The sequence below is a fragment of the Chiloscyllium punctatum genome, chromosome 6 (assembly GCF_047496795.1).
Source record: "Chiloscyllium punctatum isolate Juve2018m chromosome 6, sChiPun1.3, whole genome shotgun sequence".
NCBI classification, from domain to species: Eukaryota; Metazoa; Chordata; class Chondrichthyes; order Orectolobiformes; family Hemiscylliidae; genus Chiloscyllium; species Chiloscyllium punctatum.
Window position 1 is genome coordinate 34,044,005 of NC_092744.1, and position 23,489 is coordinate 34,067,493.

At 41.8% G+C, this 23,489-nt stretch overlaps 1 protein-coding gene across 4 annotated transcripts in view; it reads left to right on the forward strand.

Annotated features, from left to right (window-relative positions):
• LOC140478853 (NACHT, LRR and PYD domains-containing protein 3-like) overlaps positions 1–20,701 on the forward strand; it is a 36,714-nt gene extending 16,013 nt beyond the window's left edge. For 3 of the 4 annotated variants that reach the window (XM_072572371.1, XM_072572374.1, XM_072572373.1), the window contains exons 8-13: positions 890–1,060; positions 8,257–8,373; positions 8,621–8,791; positions 9,524–9,691; positions 17,224–17,391; positions 20,051–20,701. In XM_072572371.1, coding sequence (XP_072428472.1) covers positions 890–1,060; positions 8,257–8,373; positions 8,621–8,791; positions 9,524–9,691; positions 17,224–17,391; positions 20,051–20,132 — 877 coding nt within the window. In that variant the 3' untranslated portion in view covers positions 20,133–20,701. The remainder of the gene's footprint in view (positions 1–889; positions 1,061–8,256; positions 8,374–8,620; positions 8,792–9,523; positions 9,692–17,223; positions 17,392–20,050) is intronic. The other variant, XM_072572375.1, reaches the window with a different exon arrangement.
• Positions 20,702–23,489: the final 2,788 nt, after the last annotated feature.

Genomic DNA, 23,489 nt, shown 5'->3' on the forward strand with positions numbered 1-23,489 from the left:
AACCTGACTCTGTGATATACCCTGTTTATTGTATGGGCTACGCTATAGAAATGCATGAAACATATCAGGTAGCCTTCTTCTTGCGTTTTTAACAAGAATGAAACCCAAAGGTAGATGCCATCCCAAGCTGTCAAATCCTGTTTATCGATGAGGAAGTGAGTTAGCATTGGTCTGAAACTTAATTTCATTCATCGTCTCTTACTTTATGTAATTAATTCTACAAGTTTACAGCCATTAATTGAATGCCCCATGTTTCCATGTTTGTGGAGAGAGGACAGAGTTATTCTCATATCCAGGGAAAACCATTCTCTGTTTAACTTTACATACTGGATCTATTTATTTGTAATCCACTGAGCATGTTTTAAAAGCTTGGCTTAGTGCAGAGGTAAATTCATATGATTGTTGGGTGCCATTTCTGAGGCCCATTGTGTAAAAAGACCATGCCTACAAAACCTATACATCATAACTCTACAATGTGACAGTAGGTTAATACTATTATAACAAGTTAAGTTTTTACGTTGAGATAATTTGAAGAGAAAGTAATTTTCAAAAGCAAACAGTGCTTTTCCTTTTTTGTATCTGCCTTTATTCCTTAGTCACCTATATTCATGGGGAGAGGCATCCCAATTTAAGAAAGGCATTGAAATCAGAAAATTGATAGTGCAATTAGGGAATACTTGTTCATATTCAAACTTTGTGGGGTTGATCACCAAGCCATCAAAAATAAAGTACTTTTTTAGTTGTGTCTGTCAAGGTGGCTGAACGAATAGGAATCATCTGGGAGAACTACATTAACATGAAATTTGCAAACACAGCAATCGTATACTTGTGTCTTTCAGTATACTTGTGTCTTTCATTTTATTTTGGAAAGTATTTTGTATCTCCATAGTGTTGGTGGTAATAAACTAACATCCAGTTGTTGTAAGGACTTGGCTGATATGCTTAGTGAAAACAAGACCCTGCTAGAGCTGGATCTGAGTCATAATAGAATAGGTGAGAGTGGACTACAAGACCTATTCAAAGCACTGAAGAATGGAAATTGGAAGCTACAAAAACTCGGGTATGTAACCATTGTTAAAGAATTCTATCGTGGTGTTCGCATTTTTGTTTCTTTTTTGGTTTTCTGAGATCTTGAGATCTTTTTAATCTTAATTGTACATGACCTGCTTAAAATTATTTATCAGTAAATTTGTAGTGATAACATGCTATAAATACTGTACCTCTGTCAATTTACCAACACGTATCCAGCAACATTCATGCACTCCAGGTGCTAGGCCATGACTATCAATGATCACCAACAAGAGAGAATCAAAACACCTCCCTTTGACAACCAGCGACATTACCATTGCTAAACCCAAAACTGTTAACATCCTGGCTGTTAGTATTGACCAAAAACCTAACTGGACAATCCATATGATTGATTAATCGACAGGTCAGAGGCTGATAACTGTGCAACTCAGCTATTAAGTCCTGAAAGCCAGTCTATCAAAGACAAGCCACAAGTTAGGAGTCTGATGGAATATTGCTCACTTGCCTTGATGAGTGCAATTGCAATATCTGTCAAGAAGCTTGACGCCATCCAGAACAAAGCAACCTATTTGACAGGAATCCAGTTTACTTAAATATTCACTACCTCCACCTCCAAGGCACAGTGGCAGCAATGTGCATCTACACAATGCAGTGCAGCATTTCAGCTGGCTCCTTTGAATACACCTTCCAAACCTCTAGCCACTTTCATCTAGAAAGACAAGGTGCAAATGTTAATGATAAACTTCAAGATGACAAAATACAGACTGTTAGAATAGGAAGGACATATGGCAGATGAAACATACTACAGAGAAATACAAAATGATATGAGATTAGATCATCTACAGAATGGAAGCAGGCCCTTCGGCCGAACAAGTCCACATTGGCCCTCTGAAGAGTAACCCACCCAAACCCATTCTCCGACCCAGGATTTGCCCCTGACTAATGTACCTAATACTATGGGCAATTTAGCATGGCCAATTCACCTGGCCTGCACATCCTTGGACCATGGGAGGAAACTGGAGCACCGGAGGAAACCCACGCAGACACGGGGAGAATGTGCAAACTCCGCACAGAGTCGCCCAAGGCGGGAATTGAACCTGGGTCCCTGGTGCTGTGAGGCACCACTGAGCCACCGTGCTGCCCATTGGTAGGATTAATAAGGTGAGGCAATATAAACAAAATGGCACAGTTCTTCCAGGAATGCAGAAACCAAAAGGTTGCAGATAAGTGAACCTGCACTTTCCCTGCTTTACTCGAAATATGACCTGAACTCATCGGTTGGAGGCACCACTCCAGGCTTACAATTCAGTACAGCACCGTTTCCTTTTACAGTATCACAGAAGTGGGACAAAAGGAAATCATTCAACTTCTATTGCCTGCACTAGCTCTTCAAATCATTACCGAGAGCCAATCTCCTGATTTTTCCCCATATCCCTACAATATTTCTATCCAAGTAATCATTCAATGTCCTTTTCAATGCTTCAATTGAATCTGTCTCCACTATATTTCCAGGTAGTGAATTCCATACCCTGCTTACTGTGATAACGTTTTTCTCTTTACCCTTGCTTCTTCTGCTCTTTGTTACTTTAAGTCTTTGTTCTTGTCCCTTTTTCATTCTACTGTAGCTAATCCGCTCATGATTTGAAAACAAACCTCTATGAAATATCCTCTTAGCCTTCTTCTCACCAAGGAGAATAGTTCCAAGTTCTTCAATCTAACTACACAATTGAAATTTCTCATTCCTGGAACCAGTCTTGTAGATCGCTTTTGCAAAGTCTTCATTGCATTCACAGCTTATTTATAATGTGGTGCCCATCACTATTCTAGCTGAGATCTAACAAGTATGTTAAACAAATTCAAAATCACCTGGTTGCTATTGCATACAATGTATCGATTAATAAAATTGAGGATACTGCTTGCTTTACTAACTACTCTTTCCACCTGTCCTGCTACCTTCAATGATCTGTGCACGTATATACTAAGGTTCGTCTGCTCCTGCACCCTGTTTAGAGTTGTACTCCCTATGTTGTATTGTCTTTCAATGTTCTTTCTACAACTTAATAGCTTTTTAACAGCTGGTTGTCATATTGATAACTCACAAACATCATTACCCAGCTCCAAGCAAGATAAAGCAACACTACAGATGCCATTTGGTAACTTATAAACAACACCTCTCCTGCTCATTACTCAGAGTGTGTTCCCATGTGTGGATGATCATCTCCATGTGTTGTTAATTTGCAAATCTCAGCCTTTGTCCCTAAAGATTTTTCTTTATCAAAAATCACATCTCTGACATAGATTGTCCCAAGTTCTTCCTGCTTTTCATTGTATCTTCTTTCATTTTAAACCTATTCATATCCTGGTTTGTTGAGTAGTGCATTAACATATTTCAATGAGGTAGATTCTGGAATACACTCCCTGGGAGGGCAGTTGAGGTGGGAAACCTTCCAACCTTGAAAAAGTAGTTTGATAAAGACTTGAAATGTCATAACATTCAAGGCTATGTGCCTAGTGCAGAAAAGTGGGATGAGTATTGGTGGTAGCATATTTTTGGTGGTACAGACTTGATGGGCCAAAGAGCTTCTTCCCTTCTCTATGATTATATGATTTATCAGCACCATCAGATTGGTGACTGAGTCTCACTTAATAACAGTTTTAGTTAGTAGCATTCCTATGAAATGTAGTTATCCAAACAGTGGAACCCACAGTTTATAAACTTGCAAGTATTTCTGCTAGTCACATTTTTGCAGTTTAGATACAGAAGTTGAATGGTCAAAACAAGTCACTTAACACTTGGATAGGTGCAAGAACAAAATCCAAAACAGATTTGATGCAGCAGGTGGCATGACCAAAGACTTAAATAGTGTGAAGTAAATAGGTTTGCTCGCTGAACTGGAAGGTTTGTTTTCAGACGTTTTGTCACCATGACGAGGTACCATCATCAGTGAGAGTCTCTGCTGAAGCGTTGGTGGCATGTCCTGCCTCTCTATTTATAGGTCTTGGTTTCTTAAGGTAGGTGTTGTCATTTCTGGTTTTTCTTTCAAGGGAAGGTATGTGTTTGTTGATGGAGTTCTGATTAGAATGCCACGCCTCGAAGAATTCTTGTGCGTGTCTTTGTTTCACCTGTCCTAGGATGTGTATGTTGTCCCAGTCAAAATGGTGCTCTCCTTTGTCTGTAAGTATGGAAACTAGTGATAATGGGTCATGTCTTTTGGTGGTTAGTTGTTGTGCATGTATCCTGGTGGCAAGTTTCCTGCTTGTTTATCTGATGTAATTTTTTTTCAGTTCTTGCATGGTATCTTGTAAATGACGTTAGTTTTGCTGATAGTTTCTAACGAATCTTTTAGGTTCATTAGTCACTGTTTAAGTGTGTCGGTAGCTTTATGGGCTAGCATGATGCCAAGGGGTCTGAGTAGTCTGGAAGTCATGTCTGATATATCTTTGATGTAAGGTAATAGTGGCTATAGTTTTTGGTTACATTGCATCTGCTTGTTTGGGTTTGTTTCTGAGGAATTGGCGGATTGTGCTTATTGGGCACAAGCAGACACAAAGTAACCAAAAACTAAGGTCATTTACAAATTGTTACCTAGTCATGGTGACAAAACATTTGAAAACAAACCTTCCAGCTCAATGAGCTAAATTACATACTTATCATCAACCTGAGCTACAAATCTTCTCAAAAAATCACTAACTTAAGTAGTGCCTGGAAGTCAATAATAATCAACATGAGGCTGGACGTCTGTGTGGTATGAAGTGTCTAGTGTGAAGTGATGCATTCTATGCATGCAGGAGTCTGAAGAGAAAACACTGAGAGAAGTTTAACTGCTTCTGAAATGTTGGATGTAAGAGGATGCTCCATAATCAGTCGATGGATAGAAAGAGTGACTAAGATCAAGAATAGAAATTCAGGAATCAAAAGGGTAGCAAAGTACAGTTAGAGAGAGAAAGAGTGATTGAGAAATATTGTTATTGGAAACAAAGCTTTGACAGGCTTAGCCTGGCAGCAATTGATGGAAAGATTGCTAACAAAAACAGAAGGAGAAAAATCAAATGGTGGATAATGTGCAGACTTAGACAAAGCAAGGCTGGAATCTAGCCATAGAAGAAGCAAGGTGATGTCTGTGATCCTACTAAGACTACAGTGAGAACAAATGAATTAAACATACAGAGCAACCTCGATTATCCGAACAAAACAGACGGTGATTGTTTAGTTCGGATATTCGAATGTTTGGATAATGGACTGTTGGATAACATAGTTTAGCCAAGCGTCAGGACCTTGCGATCTTGGCGGATAATCTGAAATTCAGATAATTGAATGCTGGATAATTGAGGTTCCTCTGTATATCAATGTGTAATGTCAGATTGCTTCTGCCATCCCTTGACTCAAGAAATCATTTTGTTGCATCTGTGTTTTATAAGAATATAAGAACTAGGAGCAGGAGCAGGCCATCTGGCCCTTCGAGCCTGCTCCACCATTCAATTAGATCATGCCTGATCTTTTCGCGGACTCAGATCCACCTACTCGCACTCTCACCATATCCCTTAATTCCTTTATTGCTAAAAAAAAACTATCTTAGCTTTAAAAACCTTTATTGAAGTAGCATCAACTACTTCACTAGGCAAGGAATTCCATAGATTTATTTCATTTCAAGATTCTGTTTAATTTCAGTCCCAAAATTCAATGGAATGCTGGGCAATGAACCATAACCAATTTCTGCCATTTGTCCTTTACTAAGTGTCACATTGAGATTTGTAGGGTTTAATGTATTGGACAGAATAGTTAGCGCCTCCCATAAAGAGGTAGGAGACATGTGTCTGTGATGTGAGGGAGGATGAGCAGCACTCGAGAGCTAGTGCTTCCAATTGAACCCGTTGGACTATAATCTGGTGTTGTGAAATTTTTAAAGTTATTGAAATAATTTGAATCAAAACAGTTATCACCAATTTTACAGCATTCAGGCAGTAACTATCTGCTCCAGCTGAGTGACCCCCCTAAAGAATGACAGTGACCACAGTGGGAGTCAGTCAGAGGCTGAGCACCACAGGAAAGTTTCACATCGCAGAAGGAAAACGTTTAGGTGAATGACCGAAAAGTTCAGAAGAACGATTGATCCTAAATTTATACCACAGGAACAGCTTAGCATATGGAAGGACCATATCAGAAGAAAAGTTACTCATTGTGGGATGAGTCTCTGATCTGTTCTTGTGACCACAATATTTACATGGCTAGTCCACATCAGTTTTTGGCCAATGGTAACCCCCAGGATTTTGATAGTAAGAGATTCCATGATGTTATGCCACTGAATGTCAATAGTCAATGGCCAGAGTCTCTTTTTTCGGGGATAGTTGTTGTTTGGTATGTGTGAGTGATATGAATGTACTTGGCAATTCTCAGCCCAAACTTGAATATTGTTCAGACTTTTTGAACATAGACCGGGCTCGACGCGAAAGCTGGTGAACAATGCGCACTGTTCAGCAAACATCTTCACTTCTGACCTTATGATGGAAGGATGATCATTGATGAACCAGCTGTAAATGGTTGGGCCTGGGACACTACACTAAGGAACAGCTGCAGAGATGCCCTTGAGCTGAGATGACTGACCTCCAACAACAACATCCAAAAAATGTTAGATATGACTCCAACCAGCAAAAAGTTTTCACCGATTCCCATTGACTTGAGCTTTGCTAGGATTTATTGATACCGCACTCAGTCACATGCAGCCATGATGGCAAGGACAGTCATTCTCACATCTCCTCTGGAATTCAGCTCTTTTGTACATGTCTGAACTCCGATTGTAATATGTTTGCAGCCTCAAGGAACAGGAACTTTAATTACAAGGTTGGTTGAATTGGAGAGATCGTGTTCATTCTGCTTAGAGAGGAGAAAGTTGGGTGGACATCTGATGGAGTGTTCAAAATCATGAGAGATCCAGACAGAGTTGAAAGTGGGAGACATCTCCATTGTGAAAAGTATCAAGAATCAGAGAGCATCAGTTTGAGGTGATTGGCAAAAAAGCAATGATGGCAGCTGTGTGGTCAGTGGGTTACTATCCAGGTGAATGGGCACAATAACAAGCTTAACTGAACTTTAATTACCTGGTCTACTGTCGTGGTCAGTCAGCTGATTTCAGCACACACATTCCTAGTGTATTATGGGGGTTTGCAGGAAGGTAACACACTATTTTTCATGCACCCTCATGCCCCTACTGAATACATGTCCACCTGAGCAACACTAAATCCAGCCCAATGTGTGGAGTGTTCTGGCTGACACTATAGATTGTATAGGGACCCCAAGACAGTGTGCAGGGATGAGGCACTGGGGGCCCTGTCAGATCAAAAGAGGATGGAAAAGATGTACATATCAGAGAGAAGAGTACTACCTCACTCTCCTCTGCTTGTGTTTTTTCCTGTAGCTCTGCCTGGTCTTCTATTCCTCTCCAGACTGAGGGAGTCATCCAACATAGAAGCCCACAACCAGGCACTCCTTTTCTCTTTGTGACTCGGAACATCTTAAATAACATGGTGTACATTCTTTTTGGTGAAGCCCAGAGAGAATTACCACAATAAATGTTGCTGAAGTTTTGGCAAGGTGTTGCATCGATTTGCAATGACTCAAGGACGTGGCTCACCAGTCCCTTCTCAAACTCAAATAAAGATCAGGAATAAATGTTGGCCTATTCAGTGCTGCTTACATCTTACAAATGCATTTTACGAAGTCTTTCATTGTGTACCACCACTCCTTTTCACTTCTCCAGCAACAATAATTTAAAAATAATGAGTATCCTTGAAATCACTATCAGCGAAATACATGTTCCTAAACAGGTCACCACTGTTAGGAGACAGTATTCAATTATACAAAATCCATAAAGATATTGTTCAGTCTCTTGACTGAGCCTTAGCAGTGACAATTATTCATTTAGTGAATCACCAGGCAGCCATTCCTCACAGCAGCTTTAACTCCTTGACCAGGCATTTCAGCTCAAGACCACATCTTCGCCACCAACATTGGAAGATTGTTAGCTGAAAGTTATCCCCTGATAGCTCAAACAAGGTAGAACACAAAGTAGCTATCCGACTGTAATATATTCGGTGAATGAATGCTCATAATTCATTTAAATTAAATGCCATTTTATTCACAGCATTAAACAAATGTTGTGAATCAAAATAATCAATCACAAAAGTTGAAGTAATGCACCTTATTTTCAAACTTATTTGCATTCTGTTAAGGTTAAATTCTATATTTGCATTTGAGTTCGGAATAATGGGCACCTATGAGGATGCTTCTGGAGCTGGAATAATCTGTGATATACTGGAAAGCCAAAATTGTAAATTACAGAGTCTAGGGTAAGTTTGCTTTGTAGCTACCTACATTCAGAAGAAAAATCTTGTGATCTGTGTATATATAATAAATGTGTGTCTTTATCTACATCCCCACATTTGTGCAGTCTGACAATTCACAAGCCGTGCCTGTTTTTCTAAAGCTTGAGTTGTGAATTATTTTTCAGTGAATTATTTTTCGACAACTTCTAATTTACTTTCCCAATGTACATGATTCATTTCAAGCTGACAACATTTTGTTTGTATTTTACAGATTGGCAAAGAATTCATTCACACAAGATGGTTGTGCTAAGCTCATCAAATCCCTGAAAGGAAATCAGACACTGACAGAGCTGGACATTGGCTCTAACAATCTACAAAATGATGGAATGACTGAATTGTGTGACATTCTGACAGAGCCAGGCTGTAAAATGCAATCATTGAAGTAAGTACCTGGAAATGCATCATGTTGTGAAGCTCTATTTTGCTGCTACATGTCTCTTGAAATTGGCATTGCGGTATTAAAACAAAGGAAAATGTAGCAGCAAGGGCCTCCACATATTGTAAGGGAGTTGGCTGCCTGAGCCAATACCACTTCACTACCTGTAACTGACCGAAGTTGGGAACACAATGATCTTTCCACAACTGTGATGAATTAACATAGGCACTATCAGGAGAGAGGTGGCAGCATATGTTGAGGGGAGCAGTGTCGTCATATTGTAATTCCTTTTGAAGTTAGGAATGCCCCAGCCATTCATGAGATGAAAGTTCTGCCAAATGACTGGATAGAAAATTCAAGGTTAGTCACCTCTAACATTGTCATATCAGTTCCTCCCTGACAGGCACCCACTTTGCTGTCCAGAAATGAAGCTTTACACAGTTAACCCAGCCCAAGAAACTGTTGAAGTCACTGTGGAGTTGCTATGTCTGTAGAAGTCATGTCTGCACTGTCCCCTCAGGTTGAAAATACTTCATGGTTCCTCCTGTTTATATTTTAGTAAAAAGCCATCTTATGAAAGAAGCAGAATTTAGACTTATTTACAGTAGAAGTATTGCTATTTTAGTGAAACATATTGATACTGTCATTTGCCAAAGAGGAGCTGAAGAAGAAGTTCAGCTTCAACATCTCTTGTGGCTAATTTCGAAATCTTACGTTTCTAATCCATTATTTTCACAGGGTGGCAAATGCTAAATTAACAAGTGAATGTTGTGTGAAACTTGCTTCTGTGTTCAACATCAAGACCTTGACAGAACTGGATGTGAGCATGAATGAGTTGGGCAATGATGGAGTGACCGAGCTGCTGTCTTCACTGAAGGATTCACAATGTCAATTGCAAAGGCTTGGGTATGTATATAAGAGGTGTAATCTTTTATGCTTGAACAATCCCTATAATTCACACTGAACTGTATTGCTCATATACATTGAAATTTTTCCATACAGGGAATAAACCGAATGAGACATTGATCCCACTACAGTATCTGGTGTTCAATGTTTACACCTGTTACTGTAAAGTTTCACAGTAATGGAAAGAAAATAATATGCCACATGTTAAAATATTGTCTGTTGCCCTGTTTCCCTATACAACACCACACAAATCAATAAAACAAGAATAAAAATGACTAGTACCCTCCTGAAATAGTATTGCTATTATCATTTCAAACATCAGCCACTCTCTGTGCGAGAGAATTCTAATTTATGTGAGTCCCTCTCCTACTGCAACGCCCAGGTAATTTCCTCTGCCCTGAAGCTCTTCAACCATGTCCTGAAACAAACTCACTACCACAGCTGCATTTGCTTCCTACCTGCCTATGTTCTTTTCCACCTATCCACTCCACCCTCCTCCTTGACCTATCACCTTCATCCCCTCCCCCACTCACCTATTGTACTCTATGCTACTTTCTCCCCACCCCCACCCTCCTCTAGCTTATCTCTCCACCCTTCAGGCTCACTGCCTTTATTCCTGATGAAGGGCTTTTGCCCAAAACGTCGATTTTACTGCTCCTCGGTTGCTGCCTGAACTGCTGTGCTCTTCCAGCCACTAATCCATGAATGAAATGAATGTTGAGCTGATTGGCAGGTATGCTCGGATGAATGTCCAAATTAATATCACATAAAACTCCAATTAACAGAGAAGATTTTCATTTAACCAGCCTTGGTTTGCTCTGAAGCTAAACCTTAGATGTGAAAACTTGGTAGCATGCGGATACTTTGATGTTAACTGATGGCTGATATTTGTCTTCTGCTTTTACTGCATTGTGAAAACCAATGTGCTCAAATCACACTCTGTCATGTTAACAGTGGACCTGTTCATGTGATCATATAAATTTCTTCTGCTTAGAACTTTTAAGACCCATTAACCCATTTTTTATTCTGTTGTGGCAACTTCAAATAATTAGCTACCAGAGAAATGTTACAAGTTTATGATAATTTAGAGTCATAGAGATGTACAGCGTGGAAACAGACCCTTTGGTCCAACCCGTCCATGCTGACCAGATATCCCAACCCAACCTAGTCCCACTTGCCAGCACCCAGCCCATATCCCTCCACACCCTTCCTATTCATATACCCATCCAAATGCCTTTTAAATGTTGCAATTGTACCAGCATCCAGCACTTCCTCTGGCAGCTCATTCCATACACATACCGCCCTCTGTTTGAAAAGGTTGCCCTTTAGGTCTCTTTTATATCTTTCCCCTCTCACCCTAAACCTATGACCTCTAGTTCTGGACTCCACGACCTCAGGGAAAAGACTTTACCTATTTACCCTATCCATGCCCCTCATAATTTTGTAAACCTCTATAAGGTCACCCCTCAGCCTCCGACACTCCAGGGAAAAAAAGCCCCAGCCTGTTCAGCCTCTCCCTGTAGCTCAAATTCTCCAACCCTGGCAACATCCTTGTAAATCTTTTCTAAACCCTTTCAAGTTTCATTATTCATAGCAACATAAAAAATACGAGCAGGCAAGGCCTTTTGGCCCTTTGACCCGGTTCTGCATTCCATGTGATTATGCCTGATTTTCCAACTGTTCCTGCTTTCTCCCCACAGCCTTCAATCTCTTTAGTCCTAAGAACTATATCTAACTTCTTTTAGAAAACATTCAATATTTTGGTCTCAACCACTTTCTGTAACAGAGAATTCCACAGGCTCACCACTCTCTGGGTACAAAGGTTTCTCCTCATCTCACTCCTAAACGGCCTATCTCGTATCCTTCAACTGTGACCCTTGGTTCTGGACTCCCCAGTCACCAGGAATATACTTCCTGCATTTACCCTGTCTAGTCCTGTTAGATTTATATATAGTTCTGTGTTATCTCCCCTTGTTCTTCTAAATACGAGTAAATATAGTCATAACCGATCCTGTCTCTCTTCACACATCAGTCCTGGCATTTCAAGAATCAGATTCATCACATTCCCTCCACAGACACAGCATCCTTTCTCAGATAATTTGGATAAAAAAGAAATATTGCATTTTGGTGGAATAAACAAGGGCAAGACTAATACAATTAATGGTAGAACCCTGGGTAGAGCCAGAGAGTCATAGAGATATGCAGTATGAAAACAGACCCTTCGGTCCAACTCGTCCATACTGACCAGATATCCCAACCTAATCTAGTCCCATTTGCCAGCACTTGGCCATCGATCTTAAAACTCTTCCTATTCATACACGCATCCAGATGCCTTTTAAATGTTGTAATCGTACCAGCGTCCATCACTTCCTCTGGCACCTCATTCTATACATGTCCCACCCTCAGCATGAAAAGGTTGCCCCTTAGGACTCTTTTATGTCTTGCCTCTCTCACCTTGAACCTATGCCCTCTAGTTCTGCATTCCCCTACCCCAGAGAAAGGCCCATCCTAGGAAAAAGACCTTGTGTATTTACCCTACCCATGCCCCTCATGATTTTATACCTCAATAAAGTCACCCCTCAACCACTGACGCTCCAGGGAAAACAGCCCCAGCCTGTTCATCCTCTCTATATAACTCAAATCATACAACCCTGGTGTTATTAACTCCTTATAAATCTTTTCTGAACCCTTTCAAGTTTCACAAGATCCTTCTAATTGGAGGCCAACAAAGTACAGAGTGACCTAAGGGTTCCGGTGTGTAATTCTTTGAAATGTGTATCACAGGTAGACAGGGTGGTTAAGAAGGAGTTGAGCACACTTGCCTTCATTTCTCAGACCTATGAGTGTAGGAGTTGATAAGTCATGATGAAGTTGTACAGGATGTTGGTTAGGCCTGTTCTGGAGTACTGTGTCCAGTTCTGGTCACCCTGTGAGGAAGGATATTATTAAATTGGAGAGGTTATATAAAAGATTTATCATGTTGTTGCCGGGAATGATTTGAGTTGTACAAAATAGGCGAGGACTTCTTTCACTGGAAACGTAAGAGGTTGAGGGTGACCTTATAGAAGTTTATAAAAATATGAGGGGCATGGAAAAGGTGAGTAGCAAAGGTCTTTTGTTTGGGGTAGGAGAGTTCAAAAATAGTGGTAAATTTTTAAGGTGAGAGGAGAAGGTTTTAAAAAGGACATGAGGGTCAGCTTTTCTATACAGAGTGGTACATGCGTGGAATGACCTGCCAGAGGAAGTGGTGGATGCAGGTACAGTTAAAACATTTAAAAGACATTTGGATAAGTACATGAATAGGAAATATTTTGAAGGATGTGGGATAAATGCAGCAAGTGAGACTAGTTTTGTTTGGGAACATGGTCAGCATCGACTAGTTGGAACTGAAGGGTCTGTTTCCATGCTGTATGACTCCATGGCTCCACAAGGAGACCAAAATGGCACACAATACGCCAGGTATAATCTCACCAAGGACCTGTACAATTGCATCAAGACATCCCTGCTCCTGCACTCAAATCCTCTCACTACGAAGGTCAGCATACCATTGCCATCTTTATCGCTGATAGCACCATAGTGGAGTACAAGGACACACAGGTTCCACTGCACCTCTCCTTTTCTCAGTTGATCACCAGTCAGACAATAATCTGGATTCCCATTTTTGCCACCAAAGTGAATAACCTCACACTTATCCACAATACAGTTCACCTGCCATGCATTTTCCCACTCATTCAATTTGTCCAAATCACAATGAAACAACTTTGAATCCTCCTCAAAGTTCACCCTCCCAGTCAGCTTTGTGTCATCTGCAAGCTTGGAGATATTACATTTAGTTCCCACACCTATATCATTAATATATATTGTGACTAGCTGGGATCCATGCACTACCCTTCCAGTCATTGCTTGCCACTCGGAAAAAGCTTCACTTATTGCTACTCTTTATCATGCCAGTACACATTGACATGTTAATCTCTTCTGTGGGTACTTTTTAAAAGCCTTCTGAAAGTCCAAATAAACGACATATAGAGTCATAAAGTCATAGATGAACAGTAGGGAAACAGACCCTTCGGTCCAAACTGTCCATGCCGAACGTGGTATCCTAACCTAATCTAGTCCTATTTGGCAGCACTTGGCCCATATCCCTCTAAACACTTCCTATTCATATACCCATCCAGATGCCTTTTAAATGCTGTAATTGTACCAGCCTCTACTCTACCACTTCTTCTGGCAGCTCATTCCTTACACGCACCACCCTCTGTGTGAAAACGTTGCCCCTTAGATCCCTTTTATATCTTTCCTCTCTCACCCTAAACCTATGCTGTCTAGTTCTAGACTCCCCCAACCCAGGGAAAAGACTTTGTCTATTTATCCAAACCACACCGCTCATGATTTTATAAAACTCTATAAGGTCTCCCCTCAGCCTCCGACACTCCAGGGAAAACACCCCCAGCCTATTCAGCCTGTCTGTATAGCTCAAATTCTCCAACCCTGGCAACATCCTTGTAAATCTTTTATGAACCCTTTCAAGTTTCACAACATCCTTCAGATAGGAAGGAGACCAGGATTGCATGCAATATTCCAAAAGTGGCCTAACTAATATCCTGTACAGCCACAACATGATCTCCCAACTCCTATACTCAATACTCTGATCAATAAAGGAAAGCATACCAATCACCTTCTTCATTATCCTATCTACCTGCGACTCTACTTTCAAGGAACAATGAACCTGCACTCAAAGGTTTCTTTGCTCAGCAAGACACCCCCAGACCTTAACATTAAGTGTATAAATCCTGCTCTGATTTGCTTTTCCAAAATGCAGCACCTTGCGTTTATCTAAATTAAACTCCATGTACCACTCCTCAGCCCCTTAGCCCATCTGGTCAAGATTCCATTGTACTCTGAGGTAACTTTCTTCGCTATCCACTACACCTCCAATTTTGGTGTCATCTGCAAATTTACTAACTCTACCTCCTGTGTTCACATTCAAATCACTTATATAAATGACAAAAAGTAGTGGACCCAGCCCCGATCCTTGTGGCACTCCACTGGTCACAGCCTCCAGTCTGAAAAATAACCTCCACCACTACTCTCTGGTCTTGTACCTTTGAGCCAGTTCTATATCCAAATGACTAGTTCTCCCTGTATTCCATGAGATCTAACCTTACTAATCAGTCTCCCATGGGGAACCTTGTCGAACGCCTTACTGAAGTCAACATAGATCACATCTACTGCTTTGCCCTCATCAATCTTCCTTGTTATTCTTCAAAAAACTCAATCAAGTTTGTGAGACATGATTTCCCACACATAAAGCCATGTTGACTATCCCGTATCAGTCCTTGCCTTTCCAAATACATGTACATCCTGTCGCTCAGGATTCCCTCCAACAACTTGTCCTCCACCGAGGTCAGGCTCACCGGTCTATAGTTCCCTGGCTTGTCCTTACCACCCTTCTTAAACAATGGCACTACATTAGCCAACCTCCAGTCTTCCGGCACCTCACCTGTGATTATCGATGATACAAATATCTCAGCAAGAGGCCCAGCAATCACTTCTCTAGCTTCACACAGAGTTCTTGGATGCACTTGATCAAGTCCTAGGGATTTATCCATTTTTATGAGTTTTAAGACATCCAGATTCTCCTCTGTAATATGGACATTTTTCAAGATGTCACTATCTATTTCCCCACATTCTATATGTTCCATGTCTTTCTCCACAGTGATACACACACTGATGCAAAATACTAGCTTAATATCTCCCTATCTCCTGTGGCTCCACACATGGGCTGCCTTGCTAATCGTTGAGGGGTCCTATTCTCTCACTTGTCACCTTTTTGTCCTTAATGTATTTATAAAAATCCTTTGGATCCTCCTTAAAGCTATTTGCCAAAGCTATTTCATGTCCCCTTTTTGCCCTCCTGATTTCCCTTTTATGTGTACTCCTACTGCCTTTATACTCTTCTAAAGATTCACTCGATCTCTCCTGTCTATATCTGACATATGCTTCCTTCTTTTTCTTAACCAAACCCTCAATTCCTCTAGTCATCCAGCATTCCCTATACCTACCAGCTTTTCTTCTCACCCTAATGGGAATATACTGTCTCTGGATTCTCGTTATCGCATTTCTGAGGACTTCCCGTTTTCCAGCTGTTCCTTTACCTGCGAACATCTGCCCCCAATCAGCTTTTGAAAATTCTTGCCTAATCCCATCAAATTTAGCCTTCCTCCAAATTAGAATTCAACTTTTAGATCCTGTCTATCCTTTTCAATCACTATTTTAAATCTAATAGAATTATGGTCGCTGGCCCCAAAGTGCTCCCCCACTGACACCTCAGTCACCAACTTGCCTTATTTCCCAAGAGTAGGTCAAGTTTTGCACCTTCTCTAGTAGGTACATTCACACGCTGAATCAGAAAATTTCCTTGTACACACTTAACAAATTCCTCTCCATCCAGACCCTTACAATTATGCCAGTCCCAAAATATGTTTGGAAAGTTAAAATCTCCAACCATAACCACCCTATTATTCTTACAGATAACTGAAATCTCCTTCCAAATTTGTTTCTCAATTTCCCTCTGACTATTCGTTCCAGTAGATTTGTTAAGCATGATTACCCTTTCATAAATCCATGTTGACTCTGTCCAAACTTGTCACAGCTTCCCAAAAGCTGTACTATTAAATCTTTTCTAATGGATTCTAAAACTTTCTCCACTTTCCACATCAGGCTAATCAGTCTGTAGTTCCCAGTTTGCTCTGTGCACCCTTTTTTTAACTGGACCCTGAGTTCCCGAATATATTTGGGATGTTATTATTGACTTTCTTTGAAAAGACACAACCAAAAATATGTCCTTAATTGTTCGCTGATCTCTTTATTCACTAGTTTTCTGAAAGTATGGGACCTACATTTGGCTGAACTAATCTTTTTCTCTTTGCAGACCATTTTCTCTCCACATATTCAAGCAGGCACAGCAAAAGTATCTCTCCAGTAAGACTGGGATAAAACTCAGATAGGGAGAAATTCAGTTATACCATTCCACTCACATTTGTATCGTCATTAATCAAATTCCAGTCTTGCTTCATACAAGTATTTATATCTACTCTAGATCAAAGGTTAATGTAGATATCTACTTCATCCAGTCAAGTACCATCACTACCTGGGACATTCTCATCAGTCTGTCACCTCCGTCTCTAAATCTCACACAATTTCAAGGCATCTCTAGAAAGTCTTTGTACAATTTTTACAAAGTTCACCTACAGATTCCTGCTGACACAAACCTCTAGGATGTAAAATGTCCAGCTGGTTCAAGGTTCATATCAGAGAAATATGCTGTCAACTTTTACTGTAAGTATAAAAATCACTCTTTAAGTCGATCAAAACAAGTGTGTTGACACGTTTGCAAACATTGGAAACAAATAAGTTCATATGAGAATTTCATATTTCACACCTTATAATATCAAATCTAGGTATCATTCTGCCCTTTCTCGTTAGAAGTTTGGAAATTATTTCTGTCATATTTGCATTTCTGGTCCTCTTAGATTATCGAAAACTGGTCTCACAGATGCCTGGTCAATTGATCTCAAAGCCACATTTGCAAAATCAAATCAACTGGTGGAACTTGATTTAAGTCATAACAAATTTACAGACAAATCGGTTCAACGCTTTTCTGATTTCATTGTGGGTTGTGCCAAACTAAAGACCATAAGGTGAGATGTCATCTCATTATTAATGAAAGACAAAATTAATAGCTCCATTTGCCAAGTATTTTCCAATTGAAATGTATAGGCAGAAATGGGTACTGGAGATTAGAATCAAGATTAGAGTGGTGCTGGAAAAGCACAACAGGTCAGGCAGCATCCAAGGGGCAAGATAATCAACGTTTCGGGCAAAAGTCCTTCCTGATGTATGTGTACAGTCAAAATCCAATTGTAGGAGAGCCCTGTTATATAGCATCCACTAAGATTGGGTGGCACTGTGGCACAGTGGTTAGCACTGCTCCCTCACAGTGCCAGAGACCTGGGTTCAATTCCCGCCACAGGTGACTGTGTGGAGTTTGCATGTTCTCCCCGTGTCTGTGTGGGTTTCCTCCGGGTGCTCCGGTGTCCTCACACAGTCCAAAGATGTGTAGGTCAGGTGAATTGGCCATGCTAAATTGCCCGTGAGGTTAGGGGTAGGAGCGGGTTACACTTCGACAGGTCAGAATGGGCCGAAGGTCCTGTTTCCACACTGTAATGTAATCTATAAGAGAAATAGCTTCTCTTTTATTTTTGACATAAGTAAATTATACTCTTTTTGATCATATTGAATCATATTGAGTACCTACTGTTGTAATCCCAGCTGACTACCTACTGTTGTGGTCCCAGCTCATTACCTACTGTTGTGGTCCCAGCTCATTACCTACTGTTGTGATCCCAGCTGATTACCTGCTGCTGTGATCCCAGCTGATTACCTGCTGCTGTGATCCCAGCTGATTACCTACTGCTGTGATCCCAGCTGATTACGTACTGCTGTGATCCCAGCTGATTACCTACTGCTGTGATCCCAGCAGATTACCTTCTGTTGTGGTCCCAGCTGATTACCTACTGTTGTGATCCCAGCTGATTACCTGCTGCTGTGATCCCAGCTGATTACCTACTGCTGTGATCCCAGCAGATTGCCTTCTGTTGTGGTCCCAGCTGATTACCTACTGCTGTGATCCCAGCTGATTACCTACTGCTGTGATCCCAGCTGATTACCGAATGTTGTGGTCCCAGCTGATCACCTACTGCTGTGCTCCCAGCTGATTACCTACTGTTGTGGTCCCAGCTGATTACCTACTGTTGTGGTCCCAGCTGATTACCGAATGTTGTGGTCCCAGCTGATTACCTAATGTTGTGATCCCAGCTGATTACCTACTGTTGTGGTCCCAGCTCATTACCTACTGTTGTGATCCCAGCTGATTACCTAATGTTGTGGTCCCAGCTGATTACCTAATGTTGTGGTCCCAGCTGATTACCTAATGCTGTGGTCCCAGCTCATTACCTACTGTTGTGATCCCAGCTGATCACCTACTGCTGTGGTCCCAGCTGATTACCTACTGTTGTGGTCCCAGCTGATTACCTACTGTTGTGGTCCCAGCTGATTACCGAATGTTGTGGTCCCAGCTGATTACCTAATGTTGTGATCCCAGCTGATTACCTACTGCTGTGATCCCAGCTGATTACGTACTGCTGTGATCCCAGCTGATTACCTGCTGTTGTGGTCCCAGCTGATTACCTACTGTTGTGATCCCAGCTGATTACCTACTGTTGTGGTCCCAGCTGATTACCTACTGCTGTGATCCCAGCTGATTACCTACTGTTGTGGTCCCAGCTGATTACCTATTGTTGTGGTCCCAGCTGATTACCTACTGCTGTGTTCCCAGCTGATTACCTACTGTTGTGGTCCCAGCTGATTACCTACTGCTGTGATCCCAGCTGATTACCTACTGTTGTGGTCCCAGCTGATTACCGAATGTTGTGGTCCCAGCTGATTACCTAATGTTGTGGTCCCAGCTGATTACCTACTGTTGTGATCCCAGCTGATTACCTACTGTTGTGGTCCCAGCTGATTACCTACTGCTGTGATCCCAGCTGATTACCTACTGCTGTGTTCCCAGCTGATTACCTATTGTTGTGGTCCCAGCTGATTACCTACTGCTGTGATCCCAGCTGATTACCTAATGCTGTGGTCCCAGCTGATTACCTACTGTTGTGGTCCCAGCTGATTACCTACTGCTGTGGTCCCAGCTGATTACCTACTGTTGTGGTCCCAGCTGATTACCTACTGCTGTGATCCCAGCTGATTACCTACTGTTGTGGTCCCAGCTGATTACCTACTGTTGTGATCCCAGCTGATTACCTACTGCTGTGGTCCCAGCTGATTACCTACTGCTGTGTTCCCAGCTGATTACCTATTGTTGTGGTCCCAGCTGATTACCTACTGCTGTGATCCCAGCTGATTACCTAATGCTGTGGTCCCAGCTGATTACCTACTGCTGTGGTCCCAGCTGATTACCTACTGTTGTGGTCCCAGCTGATTACCTACTGCTGTGGTCCCAGCTGATTACCTATTGCTGTGATCCCAGCTGATTACCTACTGCTGTGATCCCAGTTGATTAGCTTCTGATTGGGCCTATCAGATGTCATTACTAGAAACCGGATTCCAGTCTGGGGATCTTGATAGGTTGGCTTGATAGATCACAGCCTATTTGCTAGTTCCTCTCAAAGATATGGTGGTAGAAAATCTCCATGGAATGTCATCCCTAAGATAACATACCTGTTGCATTGCAAAATGTCTTCTATTTATAAATGTAATTACTAACCATATTTCACATTTCTGGTAAAGGATGGAGAAGAATCGGTTTTCAGCAAAAGGATACAAAACTCTAGAGGACCTGAAGATGAAAAAGGATGATCTCCATAAGTAATGCACTTAAAGCCTTTTGTTCTGTACAATAATGGAATTACAATGGAAAGATGTATAAATCATTTATAAATGTAAAAGTTGCAAACTCATTGCAATTGTACAAAGATGTGACATCATTTTTCTTTCTTTAAATATTGGTTGAGCAAGATAACCTCATGAGTGTCTAAACCATACAATTCAGGGAAGACCAAAGTTTGATTTCTGGTATGTGTCAACTGTTTTCTGATCTCAACACAACCACAGTACCACAAATTAGAAAGGGAAGATTAACCAAACTTCCCATTCTTGATTTTGTAGATCTCATAAAAGGTGTGGAAGAATGTTGTGCACTGAAAAACAATTTGCTCAACACTTTTTATTAGGTCTGAATGAAAAGATGTTGGTAAAGAATGATTGTGGAATGTATAAAACCATGAGTGGTTAACTCATGACATTATGCACTCTTGCAATGATTTATTTGTATTGTCTTTAGATTTGATTAAATCTAAACAAATTAAAGCCAGTGCATTTTGAAAGCTGGCCTGATGATTTGATCAGTGAATAATATGATTAAATTGATGGAAAAGCATTCACCCTTTGTTAATGTTTCATTTTATAACATTAATTGATGTTTGCTTTATATTGTAAATTCTGTTTTAAATGATTTTTTGTATTAAATCATATTCTTATCTTTTCCAATGTTGACATTTTGTTAGAAGCTCTGAATTACTTCATTTTTACATACGTATATGTTTCTCCCATTTAATTTGGAAGTATGGCTCCCTCATACTGAATTGAGAATGAGTAGAAGAACGTAAGAAATAAAATTAGCTGTATGTCAGCAAGTTAATGTTTTGAATCAAGATAACTGTAGGTGACTCTTCATCAGAGCTCGTCTGCTGTGATTTCCAGCATTTTTTGTTTTCTCCCATAATGTACAGCTTGTCAGTGACCACAGAAAGACCACATGTCAGTACCGTCATCGTCATCAGATGTCCCTTGCTGACAAGGATGGTTCTCTTCCACTCTCAGGGTGAGGTTGTAGGTGGCTGTACAGATCGATACAGCTGGTACAAGTTCTGTTACACTTGGAGCAGGCGATGGTCACAAAAAGGGGTAGTTGGGGCTTTGGTGCGCTGGCACACTCCTCTCACTTGTCCTTCCCAGATGCTCCCCCTCCACTTTGAAAGGTTATGAGCCAATGATTCCCAAGTGTCTGTGGAAATGCCAGTGAGGGTATCACTGTCTCTGTCTCCCTGGGACTCACCTGCTGTTTTGAAGCTGTGAGTAGAAAGAAATGCCAATACCAGGTCTCTAGGGACTGTCAATGCTTTTCCATCCATTGGATGTCTCATGTGGCACACATGCTCTGCCCATCAAATAGCATTTTTGCTTGTCTCCTGGGTGATAAGACAAAAATAAGATAAAGCAATACTCATTGAAGACATGGTTGATGATGCCATTGAGGAATTCTAGTGCAGATGCTCAGGAATGGTACAACAGGAGTCAGCCACATTAGCATCAAGGAAACAATAAAGCAAGCCAGGTCTGGCTTAATGTAATGTTCCAAGGTGTTGATTTGCACACACTTATCAATATTCCCAACAAGGGTTTCCAGGATTGGTGTGATCTGTATACACAACCCAACATTATGTTATAGAATAGACAGAGTTGTCACAAAGATAAAGTGAAAGGTTCTGAAGAGGGGAAAGGCCTGATGTGTGGTTGATTCTTGAAACCATGCATTGGCAGCCAGAGGCACTCAGTATGGACTAATTCAGACAAGGAGCAAGGTGGTACTGATTAACTGCGTTTGTTTCAATGCACAAGGACTAAACAGGCAAGGCAGATGAACTCAGGGTTTTGGATTAGTGGTGTTGAAAGAGCACAGCAGTTCAGGCAGCATCTGAGGAGCAGCAAAATCGACGTTTCGGGCAAAAGCCCTTCAGGAATAAAGGCAGTGAGCCTGAAGCGTGGAGAGATGAGCTACAGGAGGGTGGGAGTGGGGAGAAAGTAGCATGGAGTACAATAGGTGAGTGGGGGAGGAGATGAAGGTGATAGGTCAGGGAGGAGGGTGGAGTGGATAGGTGGAAAAGAAGATAGGCAGGTAGGACAAGTCATGGGGACAGTGCTGAGCTGGAAGTTTGGAACTAGGGTGAGGTGGGGGAAAGGGAAATGAGGAAACTGTTGAAGTCCACATTGATGCCCTGGGGTTGAAGTGTTCCGAGGCGGAAGATGAGGCATTCTTCCTCCAGGCGTCTGGTGGTGAGGGAGCGGCGATGAAGGATGCCCAGGACCTCCATGTCCTCGGTAGAGTGGGAGGGGGAGTTGAAATGTTGGGCCACAGGGCAGTGTGGTTGATTGGTGCGGGTGTCCCGGAGATGTTCCCTAAAGTGCTCTGCTAGGAGCCGTCCAGTCTCCCCAATGTAGAGGAGACCGCATCAGGAGCAACGGATACAATAAATGATATTAGTGGATGTGCAAGTAAAACTTTGATGGATGTGGAAGGCTCCTTTAGGGCCTTGGATGGAGGTGAGGGAGGAGGTGTGGGCGCAGGTTTTACAGTTCCTGCGGTGGCAGGGGAAGGTGCCAGGATTGGAGGGTGGGTTGTAGGGGGCCGTGGACCTGACCAGGTAGTCACGGAGGGAACGGTCTTTGCGGAAGGCGGAAAGGGGTGGGGAGGGAAATATATCCCTGGTGGTGGGGTCTTTTTGGAGGTGGCGGAAATGTCGGCGGATGATTTGGTTTATGCGAAGGTTGGTAGGGTGGGAGGTGAGCACCAGGGGCATTCTGTCCTTGTTACGGTTGGAGGGGTGGGGTCTGAGGGTGGAGATGCAGGATGTGGACGAGATGCGTTGGAGGGCATCTTTAACCACGTGGGAAGGGAAATTGCGGTCTTTAAAGAAGGAGGCCATCTGGTGTGTTCTGTGGTGGAACTGGTCCTCCTGGGAGCAGATACAGTAGAGGAGGAGAAATTGGGAATACGGGATGGCATTTTTGCAAGAGGTAGGATGGGAAGAGGTGTAATCCAGGTAGCTGTGGGAGTCGGTGGGTTTGTAAAAATGTCAGTGTCAAGTCGGTTGTCATTAAAGGAGATGGAGAGGTCCAGCAAGGGGAGGGAGGTGTCAGAGATAGTCCAGGTAAATTTAAGGTCAGAGTGGAATATGTTGGTGAAATTGATGAATTGCTCAACCTCCTCGCAGGAGCATGAGATGGCGCCAATGCAGTCATCAATGTAGCAGAGAAAGAGGTAGGGAGTGGTGCCGGTGTAACTACGGAAGATCGACTGTTTTATGTAGCCAACAAAGAGCATCTCCTTCGAATCCTCCCACTTCCTCCAGACCAAAGGGGCAGCCATAGGCACACGTATGGGCCCCAG